At 53.2% G+C, this 14051-nt stretch overlaps 1 protein-coding gene across 1 annotated transcript in view; it reads left to right on the forward strand.

Annotated features, from left to right (window-relative positions):
- Positions 1 to 6584, forward strand: part of IGFBP2 (insulin like growth factor binding protein 2) — a 62311-nt gene extending 55727 nt beyond the window's left edge. The window contains exons 2-4 of the mRNA XM_075711403.1: positions 2382 to 2605; positions 4065 to 4205; positions 6417 to 6584. Coding sequence (XP_075567518.1) covers positions 2382 to 2605; positions 4065 to 4205; positions 6417 to 6584 — 533 coding nt within the window. The remainder of the gene's footprint in view (positions 1 to 2381; positions 2606 to 4064; positions 4206 to 6416) is intronic.
- The last annotated feature ends 7467 nt before the right edge of the window (positions 6585 to 14051 follow it).

Genomic DNA, 14051 nt, shown 5'->3' on the forward strand with positions numbered 1-14051 from the left:
AGGCTAAAACCCTCCTAAGCAGCTCATTGAGGATCAGAGCCTGGCCAGCCTTGCCTGTCTCTTGCACGGTGCTTTTTCATTTGATCCTGTCTGAAGGGCGGCCTCATGGCCTTCTCTCTTCTCACTATGTGTTTCTAATTAACGGGGAGACTGATGTATAAACAGAAGATTCCTGCTCAAAATATTCCTTGTCCGGCTCCTAGGATGACAGCCAGACGGCAATCGCCAGGCAGCAGCCCAGACTTTGAGCTCGCCCATCTGGCTATCAAACCTGGTCCCAGTTCTCATCTGGAACCAGTATTGAGGAAAGTCATGGACTTTTCCAGATTGGTTTTGCCCCGTGTTTGCTTTTCAGTTGCTACCTAAGCAGCTAAAAACCTGCAGACCAAACGCATTTGGTATTTCTGGGAAGTGGGACGATCCCAGTATTGGGAGATCTGAGGCCAAAATGGTGAGGAAGTTCAAAAGGATATTGGACAAATCCATTGAGGGATGGGTCTGTTGGTGGCTTTTAAATCCTGTGGGTCAGATGCAGTCTCCAGCCATGAAAGGGCTTTTACTGCTGGTCTGCAGCACAGATTGGGAATGGTCCTTCTGATGTGTGTCCCCAAGCAGCTGCTGCTGGTCTCTTGTGGATGGCATGCTGGGCTGGGGTGGCTCTTTGATCCAGCCCACTTGTGCCGTTCTCTTGCCATCAGTCTGCAGGCAGCTGCACATTTGCTGAGTAAGTTCAGACAAAACTCTTCTTGCAGTTTCCCCTGTGTGAGCCTGGGGTTGTAACACTTGAAAAGAGCTTGGAAAGCTGTGGCAGAAATAAAACACTTGCTATTGTGATTTTTCACTCTCTGTCGTGACAGTAGAGCTATGCCCTGACAAAACATCACAATGCAGCTTCTGAAAAAGAGGAAGTGTTAAAATCTGTAAATGCTCTGTGTGCTTGGTCTTCCAAGAAGCAGGAGATATCCATAAATTAAGCATTGTTACATGAGCTAAAGCATTGCTTGCCCTCCATTGTGCAGTTTGTGATTTCTTTACTTCTATAGAAGTGCCTGAGTTCTGAAGTGCTGGAAGGCTGAAATCGGAGGTGCCTGAGAGAATGCTGATGTTGGGAGGCTGGCTGCTACAGTTCCTCCTTGGCATATGCTAAAAGACATTTCATGTTTGTCACCACTGTAGGACCAGAATGGCCTGGTCTGTCACTTGTGTGGGACCTGTGGAGCTGCTGAAGAGCTCCTATATACAGATATATATACAGAGGTATACTTAGCCTGGGTTATTGCAGTGAGAGGTGATGTGCATGCATGGGTTGAATCATAATTTGGGCTGGAAAGGACCTCTGGAGGTCTTGGTCCAAGCTCCTGCTTAAAGCAGAGCCAGCTTCAATGTTAGATCTAGCTACAGTTAGATGTGCTTGCTCAGCCAGATCAGACCAGGTACCAAGGAGGGGTCAGCTGTCACCTTCTGGGCTTCTGGAGCAAGCAGGGGGAATTGAGATCTGTCCTCATTGCCACCACAAAGTCCAAAGGGACTGGTGTCCGCAGCATTGTGACCATTGTGTCCTACTTTGGCAAGGATTGCTCTCAGAAACGGCACTCAGTGAACTGGGAAAATGCACAAAGCAGAGAGTGGAGGAGGTGGTAAAAGTCCAGTGTTTATCCCCAGATTCTGCTAACTGATTTTGAAATGGCCGAATTACCTGGGGGTCTTGCAGCTTGCAACAGGGGCAGGGTTGGGCCCAGGACACATGGGTCTGTTCCACGGTCAGCAGAAGTGGCCAAATGCAGAAGTAGGTGGAAGCTAAATGAGTAATGCACTGTATGACACACGATGTGAAAGACAGTACAGCAAAGACAATCACTGAAATGGCAGGATCTCTGAGGGAAATTAGGGAGGCCATAAAACAGAGGCAAGGTATTTTTGAAAGCAGGCCTGAGAATTTATTTTAGCACATTAATATTGAGTAAGTATTCCTGGAGATACTCTGGGGGATGATAGATGGACTCAAGGTATTGTTACTAATCACTGTGGTTTTAAGTTTTGGAGCCGAAGTACACTTGGCATCCCTAACCCAACTGGACTTCTGATGGGAAAATTACATTCTTCGGGAAGTAATTTAGAAGGTCAAAGAAAAACCAGAAACAACTTCTCCAGCAGCGATTTCCCCAGCTCTCTAAACTGTCTTTTAGTGTGGTAATAACTCCAGAATGAAAGGATCTATTCTCACCTTCCAGATGAAAGGGCTAATGCAATTTAAAATTTTTGCATGCGAAGATTTTATGGCTTGGTAACAGGCCACGCTTGAAAGCGATCCAGGATGGGATGAACACGTGAGAGTGCCTGGCTGAGTGTGACCCTTTCCTTGTCTGCCCTGTCTCCTGCAGATAATGGCGATGACCGATCTGAGAGCATTCTCGCTGAGAACCACGTGGACGGCACCACGGGGATCCTGAGTGGAGCCGGTGGGAGGAAGCCCATGAAGACGGGCATGAAGGAGCTGGCGGTTATGAGGGAGAAGGTGAATGAGCAGCAGCGTCAGATGGGCAAAGTCGGCAAGCCCCATCACAACCACGAGGACTCGAAGAAGTCACGGCTGTCGACGGGCAGGGTGAGAAGGCGGGGGCATGGGGAGCTAACGGAGGCAGCTGCGGGCTCACTGGGAAACGCTGAATGCAAAAGCCTTAGTGACATCTGCAACAAACTGTCTTAAAAAGAAAAAAAAAATAGAGAAAGAAAAAAGGGGGAGAGGGGGAGAGGAAAGAAAGAAAAGCAAACGTTTGTTTTGGCCTGAAGCTGGGGCCGAAAACACCATCTGATGAACTTTGATGTGCTGGCAAGGAGGCGTTATTTTCATTGCAGCTTCATCTCCTGACAGCAGAGCCAGGGAAGGGGGGTCCCGCTGGCTCAGCACCTACCTCTGCAGGGGTGCGAGCATGCCCTTTGCCCGCAGACCGGCTTTCTCACACTCTTTTTCCCTAAGCAAGTGCCAGGGATGGCCCAAGGGGATTTGGGAGGTGGAAGGGTGTCTGCCTGCTGCAGGGCAGCCCCAGTCCAGGTTGAGGGGGGGCGGCCCAGAGCCCCCGAGGATGGGCTGTGGGGCTGTCACATAGCAGGGAGAATGCTCAGAGTCCTTCCTGTCCTCTGCTTCCGTATCCCTGTCTCTGTCCTCCAGTCCTTGGCCGTGGTTTCCCTCTAGTGGGCAGCTTGGTTAAGGCAACCAGATGGGATGGGGATGGAAAGCTACCCCAAAAGGTCCGTAATACCTATCTCTGTGAACATATATTTATATCTGAGGAGCACAGGAACAGAAAGGGGCTTTAAAAGAGAGCCCTCATGCCCTCCAAAGAACAGGCAAAGCAGAAGTTCAAGATAAGGTGCAGGCTCTGTCAACTTAAAGAGCTCCCACACTGCTGCTGCTCCTTTGGAAAAAAAACCAGCAACTGCAGAGGCAGAGAGGCATGGACTCACTCCAGCTCACATCACGCATAATTCAACCAGGCTGCCTTGGCTGGGAGCACTGGCTTGGGGCTGCTGTGGAGCAAGAGGGATGCCTCCAGAGGCTGGTTTTGCTGGGTGCTGTCATTCCCGGGGCTTCCCCTCCACTCCCATGGGATCTCACATGCTTTGAATTGCATGTCTGGGCCAAAGCTGCATCACAGGTGTGGGATCTGGGCTATGCTCATGGAAACCCTCCTAGTCTGTCAGGATTAGTCACTTGTCACCACCAGTGGGACCCATGGGAGCATCTCTGAGGCTTCTCCTCTGTGCCTCCGCGGCCTGTGACCTGGTGTCACGTTGGCTCTTGGCTACATGAGACACATGGGAGAGATGTGCATGTCTCCCTGTGTGGATCTCCACACATCGGCATGTGCAGACATGTAGCACTCTGATTTTGGGTGCCTGCAAGTAAAGTCTGCAGTAGGACCCAGTGGCAAACCTGTGTCATGAGGAGGCACACACAGGTGTTCATCCCTACTGGTGTTTCTGTTGTCCAAAGTGTTAACGTTGAATGGTCCCACTGCCCTGACTCTTTTGGTTTTGTTTTCTGCTTTCTGGGCTCTTTTCAGACCCCTTGTCAGCAGGAGCTGGATCAGGTCCTGGAACGCATCTCTACTATGCGGCTGCCGGATGAGCGAGGTCCCTTGGAGCACCTCTACTCCCTCCACATCCCCAACTGTGACAAGCATGGCTTGTACAATCTCAAACAGGTAAGTAGGGAGACCCAGAGCCCCAGGGCTGGCCGTGTTCCCAGTGGCAGCCCTCAGCTTAACACGTGTCCCCCCATGTGCAGCCATGGGCTTACATTGAGCTCCGGGCTGGGCTGATGTCATGCACATAGTGAAAATGGCAAATATCGTATGTGGCATGGACAGGTTAGTAACACCCAGGTGCATCTGCAGCCACAGGCTAGCAAGTGGAGATGGGACCCACATCCATGCTTGGTTGTGTGAAGCCCAGAGATGGAGTGTCTGTTTAGTTCAGAGCTCCTTCTTCCCTGCGAGAGCTGCTTATCTGTCCAGGTCTGTTTTCATGTGCTTGGAGCCAAGTCCTGTCCTGGCTGGGCCCCGTTACAGGGAAAAGCAGAGAGGGGCTGAATGATGGCCAGTCCTGCAGACAAAGCAGAAAACACTTCTCCTGGGGTCAAGTAGGTTTCTAGCACACTTTACTAGTTATTCTCCACAAATTGAGGTTGGTCCCACAGCTCCAGGAGGGATTCCTTTCAGATGAGGTGGGAGTTGGGGGCAGCATCCTTCTGAAAGTATTTACAGGGCCCAAAAGGACTCAGAAGACTTAATATCTATCTGAATTTTGACTTCTTGGCTTCATTCATGCAAAAAGGCGTGGGGGGGGAAACGATGCCAGGAAAAACCTCTTGGGCAGCAAAACACCAGCTTGTCCAGGGGTTGACTGGCAGCCATGTGTGAATAGTGCCTGGATACAAGCACCCCTTACAGCTATGTGTAACTGTGCCTTTGGAGGGGACCCCAGAAAACCTGCTGTTTTCTTGGCTAAGCCTTTTTCTCAGGGCTACTTCCACCCCTTGATGAGGAGCATAAAAAAGCATTAAAAAAAGAGAATGCTCTGAGATAATCTCACTCCATCCCTTCTCTCTTCCCTGTCCTGCCTGGACCCTCACTCTCTGCCTCCCCCTGAAGAGCCCCACGGGCTGGCTGGATCCCCCAGCATGAGCACACTTGGAAGGGGTGCATGGAGCAGAGCTGGCAAATTCCCCATAAGGAGATGAGCCGTGTCTGGGGAACACCGCAAAAGGAAGGACAGTCTCTGCTACTCCTTGTGCCTGGGAAACAAGTCAGCCTGCACTGAAGGGTGTAGATGGGTTACACACTGGTCACTGCTGCAGAAAAAGAGAGGGGACGAAAATTGCTTTCTGTTTCCCCCCTACCCTGCCCTGGTTAAGGGCAAACAAGGCAAATGTGAAGCAATACCCATCTCCCTCCATCTAGGTTTCCGGAGCTGAGCATCGGCTCCTTTTCGTTTGCAGGAAAGTGGATGCCAACAAAAGCATTCCCAGTTGCTCCCACCTCCTGTGGGCCTGTGCTCGGGTGGAGGGTGCCTGGGTGCACTCTCCTGCTGGGGAGGCTTTTTCTTCCTCTCTTTTCGTGCTTTTTGTTCCCATGAACAAGGCTGCATTTTGACCTCAGTCCAGCTGCAGAAAATGGCTTGAATTCAGCTTTACAGAGTGCACGCAGAGGCTGGCCTGCTGGAGTAACCTCTGCATCGCCTGCTACGCCCTGTTCAAAGGGTGGAGGGATGAGCATCACGTTCAAAGTGCCTGCAGCCCTTCCAGGGCAAGAGGTGGATAATAATCGTTAGGACAAGAAATTTCTCTCTAACCAGACCAGGCTGGGGTGGGGGCAGAGTCCAGGTCCAGATGCACCACGGTCCCTACCTCTGTTCTGGGACAGAGTAAAACCCTATTTGGAAACATGTTTGTATCTGGCTGTGGGGGCCTTGCTCTCATGTTTCATTTTGTTTAGCCCAATTTGCAGGTGAGAAGCAGCTTACGCAGCTTCTTTGTCAGTCTGTCTCATCCCTCTTCCCCCAGGGATTTTGACTCCATGGATGCTTTCATCCACAGATGACAGGGAGTGATATATCTCAGGGGAAGTTGTCCTTGTGGTTCATTAAAATTGGCTTCTTGGTCCCTGGCACAGCCCCTGAGGGAAGAGGTCCGGCCCTCAGCCTGGACCTCTGGAGCAGTGATGCTGGTGCAGCATAGACCCTGGGGTGTCCGAGTGCAGCATCCATGAATCTTGCCTAAAACCAAACTAGTGCCAAATCCCTGGAGGAACCCCAGCTCTTCTTGTGTTTGGGCTTTGGGCTGGTGGGGCTGGGAAGGGGGTTGTTCTGTCCACCTATTTCCTCCTCTGACATCTGCTGTGTTCCTCTCTATGCAGTGCAAGATGTCGGTGAATGGGCAGCGGGGAGAGTGCTGGTGCGTGGACCCCATCCACGGGAAGGTGATCCAGGGCGCACCCACCATCCGCGGGGACCCTGAGTGCCACCTTTTCTACACAGCCCACGAGCAGGAGGACCGGGGAGCACATGCCCTGCGGAGCCAGTAGACGGACGTGATCCTGCTCGCTGGAGGTGGCTCACCATGGCCCCAGTGTTGGATTTTACATGGGTTTCAGCATGTCTCTAGGCTCTGGAAGAGACTGGGGTTGGGTACTGCGTGCTGCCCTCCTTCCCCTGCTGCCCGGCTCCTGGGGACAGGAGGGATGACGGGAGGGGAAGGGTGGTGGGGGGGTTGCAAGGAGAAGGGACTGCTTTCCTATAGTCTTTCACCCAACGTAAGCCAGAGAACCAGTCTTTTTTGCTCCTCGCCCCGTGGCCCTGCCCTCCCTGCTGCTTCGCGGCATCTTCCCGCACCCTCCAGCATGGAGCGCCGTGTGCTCCCTGACACTTCCCAGGGGCAAAACCCCTCGCCATGTGCAGGAGGGGGACAAAAAGCAAAGGAAAAAACCCACCCTTTCCCCTTCTTTCCCTCCCTTCCCCGAGACCAAAGACTGTAAATACTGTGTCGCCTGCCTCTTGTGTCCTGCCGGTCACCTGTGCTCCAGCCCAGCCATCAGTCCTGGCATGGGATGTGGTGTGGGAGGGAGGGAAGGAGGAAAGCTCCCCGGTTCCAAGCTGGAACGTGCTGGTGCAGTTGGGATGCATCCCCCAAGGAGGCGTCAGTGAGGGAAAGGGCTAAGGATAAGAGAGCCTGCCCCAAAACACCCCTGGGTGCTTCCCTGCCTGGTGCTGGGGCACAGCCAGCCCTGCAGGGACCCAGCTCCAGCCACTGGTCCGAGAGGATGGGGCCTTTGAGTGACGGCAAAGCTAAGTGCTTGGTTTTCCAGGGGATCTGAAGGGCTATTGCCCAGTATTTCTTAGCATCAGCTTATGCTAAGGGAGCTAAAGTGAACTTGCTGGGGCTGGGTGGAAGGATGCCTGTGTAGATTTAGGATAACAAACCAGGGAGTCTCTCTCTCTCTCTCTCTCTCTCTCTCTCTCTCTCTCTCTCTCTCTCTCTCTCTCTCTCTCATTCATTCTTTCTTTGTTTCTAGCTAGGGAAAAAACCATCTAAAACCTGCACTCCCAAGCAGCTCCCCTTGTCCCTCCATTTTCGCTTGGGACTGGAGTGAGCATCAGCTATTCAGCACACACTTTTTCTTTTTTTTGTAAGTAAATTACAGTATATATCTTGCTTTGTAAAGGCCCTGACACACACGCACCCCTCTGCCCACAGACACATTTGTATAGATTAAATCCCAGTGATTCCAGGCGCTCTGAGAGGTTTTGCGCTGGACATGCCGCTCCAAGGAGAGATACGTCTCTGCTGTTATTTCACCTGTTGATTTCTTTCTGTACAGAACACACCAATGCTGAGAATAAATAACTTCCCCATCGCCTAAGCAAGGAGATTTTATTATTTTCTTCCTTTTTTTTTTTTTCCTTTTTAATATGGATACCATTTGTAGAGCAATTGCAAGAATCCTCTCCTTGCAGCAAAAGTCTCGGGCTTTCCTTAAATGAAATCAAGGGCGGGGGGTGGGAAATAAAGCATCTCCCAATTTCTGGCAGATGCTTCTGAGTAGCAAACAGCCTCCAGATCCCAGGTCCTTTGCGGGGTTAGGTTGAATAGGGTGGAGGAAGGAGGTTCCTTGGCAAGCGTGGGGTCTGGCTGGGAGCACCCTATGCCTGCACCACACGAGCCAGGCAGCAAAGCTGCCTGACCATGACCCGTAGGGATGTGACCAGCCCCTGCTAACTGCCAGCACCAAATGGTGCTGGAGAAACACCACCTCGCGGTCCCCACTGCTGATACCCCCTCATCTGGGGACTTTGATCTGGATAGGAAAAGCGAAAAGCCCAACGGGCTCTGGAGGAAGGGGAGCGCTGGGGTTTGTTGCTTTTTCCCACCTTCTTGGCCCCACATTTCAGATCCTGAGTGCCAAGGGCAGAGGTGGTTTCTGCAAATTACGCCCCTTACAACTTTGCAGGGGTTTGGATGTGGCAGTGGAGGAGACAGGGAAAGGCCCCCCTTTGAAAAGGCAGGGGTGGGGGTTTGTGCACATGGATGTGTATGAGGGGGAGAGAGAAAGGAAACCCACCTGCATGCAAAGCGAAGTAACTGTAAAAATGCTACCTGTTTTCTGTTAACATCTGAGGGTGTTCTGCTTTTTCATGTAAACCTTGCACACGCTGGCTCTCATTTGTAGTTTGTATTTTTTGTTTTGTTTAGGAATCAGGAAGTTTTCTTTTGTGTTTTTTTTTTTCTTTTGGAAAAGCTGAGCTGCATAAAGTTGGAATAAATTAAATGGGATGCCAGAAAACTGTCATCTTCCCCCTCCCCACTCCCCTCTGTTCACAGGACACGTTTCCTGATGCATCACACACAAAACTGGGCCGGTTCAGCTTTTGTCCTGGGAGTGTTTAAACAGTGGGCTGGACAAGCAGCAATGGGAGTTGGGCCTTTTATTGTTGCTGGTCCAAGCTGGATGAGCGGGGAGGAACTGGTGTCGCTTGTCCGCTGGCCTGCTACATTCCTGCTCCACACATGGTACCTTGTGAGTCTGCAAAATGCAACCATGCCCTCGAGTCCTCTTGAGTCAGCGTCTGGCCAGCATGTGTACGGAGACCATCTCCCTGCCTGACAGCAGCTATATTTGCTGGAAAAGGGTGGTTGTGTCCTGTTTTGCTGGGGGCAACGTGAATGCCCTGTCTGGCATGATGCTTCTGGAGCTCCCTGAGCTGCTGAGAGACTGCATGAGAGCAGTGGTTTCCTGCTCATTAAGCAGGGAGCAGCTTTTCAAGGGAAGGTCCCTTCTACCCAGTGCAGGGACCTTGGCAGATGCTTGGGCAAAAGCTATAAGGAGCAGGGAGCTCTGCTCTTTCCAGCTTCCCAACCTTGGTATTTCAGGGGCTTCTTGAGTTGGCAGTTGCATCCAACCGTGCTGGTTTAGCCAGCAGATGGACCTGTTTTCCATGAATCATCCAGGCTCCTTTAAGCATCTCGCTATGGTTTTGGTCTCCTCTGCACCCCATGCAAACAGTTCCCCGTCTGAGCAGGGAACTGCAGCAAGAAACCCTTCCATGAGTTTCCATGAAGGACCCTCCAAGGGCTCTCCCCTTTATTTGTTCAAGGAGAGCAAAATTTGATCCAGCCAAAAAGCCAGCCTTAGTGTTTCCATGTGAAGTCTTTGCCCAGAACAGGCTGCTGGGAAGGCGCAGGGAGACCTGGACTGCGTGTGAGATCAGGGCTTGGCTGAGCTGCTCCATTCATTGGGCCGTGGAGACACATCCCTTGAAGGCCCTGCACCTTCTCCCAGGGTGAGAGGTGCTGCCTAAGTGAGCATGACGGCACAGCTCAGTGCTTGGGGCACCAGAGAGGCAAAGAACAATAATAAAAAAAAACCCCAACCCATACTGCATTCAGTAAAAATTGCAGCCTTGAGGGAGAGGCCCTCAACCACCAGCATCCAGGTGACTGCGGTTTCCATTTGGCCTCCCCAAAGGAAGACAAAACCGCCAGGCTGCTTCCCCACCTGTTTTTTCCTACCCCATGCCAGGACGTTGAGTGAGATTGATGCATGCCAAGGGGCTGGGCAGTGGTGGGGAGCACCAGGAAAATGTATGGGGACAGGAGGCAGTGAGTGCATGGGACTGCAGGGGAGGGGGGGAGGACAGGCAGGTTGGCGGGGGATGTAAGCGGGAGACCATGGGAAAAGGAGCAAAACTAACATTTAATACCATCCTGTTTTCTTCCCCTGGGGGCAGCTGAAGGCGGCTCAGGAGATGCCGCAGTGGATATGCCAGCAGCACTGTGGGGCATATAGATGCTCCAAGCCAGATGCTGCCCAGGGAGGGCTGGGGGTGGCAGAGACGTCCAAGCCCAGAGCCCAGCCATGCCTGGGGCCACGCACTGGTTCAAGGGCTGGAGGTGACCCTTGCACCTGAGTCAAGAGCCTGAGGAGGACAGGAGCCCTCACCCAGCAAAGGGGGCTTGCAGCCGGCCAGGCTCCTTGCAGAGGGGCAGAGACACAGCAGTAAGGCAAGGAGAGCAAAGAGCTTCTGGTTAGGTTTCCCCAGGGTTGCAACACACCTCGAAGGCTGCGTACGTGTCTGATGAGTGTCACTGCTTGGATCCTGGCTCTGGGGTTTCGTCTGGGCCACCTTTGTGCCTCCTGTACTCTGGGTAGTCAGGTGTGTGGTCAGGCATTGGGATGGGGCCAGCAGTATGTGGGGTGCTAGCCGAAACCCCAGCAGCTCTGGTGTACACACACAAAACGATCTATGCTGGCAAACTACAGTTTTAGTACAGCGTAAAAATTATACACTAGTATAATATAAATAATGATATTTAATATAAATAATTAGTATAAAGCTGTATCTATGTACAGCTATAGCTACAGCTTGTGGGTAGGAGTATGATTTACTAGCCCACTAGTTGGGGGCGCGGGGGAAGAGCACTAACTTTTTGGGCGGAAAGCGCATTTTCAGTGCCTGTGTGGCAGAAAGCAGCAGCAATGCCTCCCTGCCCGGCAGCGCAGGCAGCACAGGCAGTGCAGGCAGTGCAGGCAGCACAAGCAGCGCAGGCAGCGCAGGCAGCACAAACAGTGCAGGCAGCGCAGAAAGTGCAGGCATCACAGGCAGCGCTGGCAGTGCAGGCAGCACAAGCAGCGCAGGCAGCACAGGCAGCGCAGGCAGCACAGGCAGCGCAGGCAGTGCAGGCATCGCAGTGCAGGCAGCGCGGCAGCACAGGCAGTGCAGGCAGCACAAGCAGTGCAGGCAGCGCAGGCAGCGCAGGCATCGCAGCGCAGGCAGCGCGGCAGCACAGGCAGTGCAGGCAGCACAAGCAGTGCAGGCAGCACAAGCAGTGCAGGCAGTGCAGGCAGGCTGGGCGCGTCGCCTGCTGCCGGCTGCGGCTCCTGCAGTGTGGGGTGCCCGGGGGGGCGGGCCCAGCCTTACGGGGTGGCATGGGGGGCAGCGGGGTGCAGACCCCCCAACCTCACTCACTTGGGGTAGCAGGTTTGGGCCCAGCTGTGCTATGGGGTGAGAAGGCCGTCGGGGACGGGGTGGCTGTGGCACTCCGAGTGATGCAAATAAGATGGGGGACACCCCTTAGCACACCCTGGCAACCCACGGTCCCCAGTGGGGGCCAAAGGGGACGATTTTGCCCCCCCATCCTGCTCTGGGCACATGGGTTGATGCTGGCAGCCGGGTGGATGGGGGGGGGGGGGGCACAGGAGGAGGGAGATGAGGGGGTGTGTGGGAGGATGAAGGGTGATGGCTGTGGGTGTGGGGGGATGAGATCTCCAATCGGAGAGGACATGGGTCAGTGGGAAGGACCACCGAGGGCTACCACAAGGTGTCTGAGCACCACAGCCTGGCTGGTCTGGGCTGCCCCAGGGATGGCACATGGATGCTCCTCCACACTGGGGCCCTGGAGCAAATCTTCCCAGACTGAGTCCAGAGAAGTCTGAGGCTGAAATACCATGTCAGATCCCAAACTGTGGGGCTCAGTTTGGGATAGCAGCTGAGGGCTCAGCATCACCAGCAGCCAGGCCCTCTCCCCCCACATAACCCAGCTGAATGCAGGTGCTGTGCCCCACTGCCACATCCATGCAAATAAATTGCTAAAAAGATAATGGGGCAGCTCTGCTTTAAAGATGCTCTAAACTCAGACTTGCAATTTTACCGCTGACTTAGCAGATTGCTCTGGTATCAAAAGCTCTCCTAAACCATTGCCACCACATTACCCCGCACCCTGTACCTCCCCCAGCACCCCTATGGAGCTGGCTGAGCCCCCCCCGGGGGCACAGTGTGGCCAGCCAGGGGATGCTCGGGGCTGGAGCAACTCGCTGACGGGCCCCGGCACACCGACGCTCCATGAGGGTCAGGCACAAGCTAACTGAATGCATAACTTTATTAAATAAATGCTTTGTCATGAGAAAAGACAAAGATCAAAGAGTAACATAAATTATAAGTTGAATAAATAGTATACAGCAATCTTCACTTTTTTAATAAAATGTGAGATTTTTTTTTTTTTTAAGTACAAAATGCTAAACAGAGCATTAAGCTCTTCTTCCATTGTCAGTTTTTCACAAACTGCTTTTTTTTTTCCCACCAGTAAGATTATGAGTATTTCTTGTTTACTGGAAAAAAAAACAACAAAAACAAAACAAAACAGAACAACAGAGCTACCGTATGTATGTAAAGCTATAAAAAGCTACCGTAAAATGTGTAGTGAGTATTGCTTAAAGATAAAAACCAGGCAGGAAACTCGGAATCTGGTGTGTTTTAACAACTGTGTTACAACGATGGGTAATGTGCGCGGTGACATCTGTCCCGGTGGCAGTGGCGGGGGGGCTGGTGGGACTGGGGAGGGGGGCACAGTAGGCAGGGCTCCTAGCCAGGGCCAGGACAGCGGTCTGGAAGCGAGGTGAACTGTCGGTCCTTAAATATACAATGCTCCGTTTGGGAAAAAAAAAACAACAACAACAACAACAAAAAAAACCCAACAACAAAAAGAAAGTTTTCATGGGGAAGGGGGAGAAATAGTGAAGGGGGGAGAGAGCGGAGAAATAGTGCAAAATGCTCTTGTACTAGTGGTTTTCGAAGTCCACTGCAGTACAGACAAGGGGTAGCCCAGCCGCTGAGCGCCGCTCCCCGGGGAGATGTGGTGGAAGGGCTGTCCTGACCCCTGCGCCATCCTTGTCCTCTCCTTCCCAGCCAGCATCCCGGGTACCGGCGTGGGCTCGGTGCAAATGCTGTGGCCGGAGACCCCTGAGCCTCACACCTCCCCCTGATGCATGAATCACCAGCATCTCCCCATGTGCCTTGCCCCCACCCTCTGCCCTCCCCAGCTCCCAAATCTGCCCCTTTTGGTTTTCTCAGCCCAAATGCAAAGGGGTGCTGCTGGGTGCTGAGAACAGGAGCACCTCATCACTGCCACCCCAGGGAGTGGCCAACCTCTCCTGAAGCCGCTCGCCCCCAGCCCAACCCCGGTCCTAAATACTAGTGCAGCCTGCAAACAGCCTCGTCCTGCCGGGGATCCTCCAGGGAGCGGGCAGCCAGGGGGTTGCTCGGTGCCCTGTCCCCAGAGCCAAGGTGGTTTAGGGGGAGGGGGGTAAGGGTTGTGCAACCCCCTCCTTGCATCCTCCTCCCCCCACGTTGGTGGGGACAGGACAGGCAGTGCCGTCCCAGCACTGGATGTGCAGCGGGGAGGGAGGCTATGTGGGATGGATTTTGGTGCTCCTGGGGCCATGGCTGAGACTCACTTTGTAGGGGGAGGTTGGGGAGGCACCCTGTGTCTCCCTCCCAGTGTCACCATGGTGGCCACATCATGAGACCACCACCGGGCCCCCAGCTGGATTGCATCCCCTGTGAGCTGACCCTCGCCATGCAAAAGCATCAGCCTTGAAAGACAAGGTCCACGGGGAGCTGCCGTCTCTCTGCCCGCTCCTATCCTGCCCTGGCAGCACGTCTCCTTTCTCTGCAGCCAAAGGCTTTCAAGTTTTGGGAAATCAAACAACAAAACAAAC

This window comes from Pelecanus crispus, chromosome 5 (assembly GCF_030463565.1).
Source record: "Pelecanus crispus isolate bPelCri1 chromosome 5, bPelCri1.pri, whole genome shotgun sequence".
Lineage (NCBI taxonomy): Eukaryota > Metazoa > Chordata > Aves > Pelecaniformes > Pelecanidae > Pelecanus > Pelecanus crispus.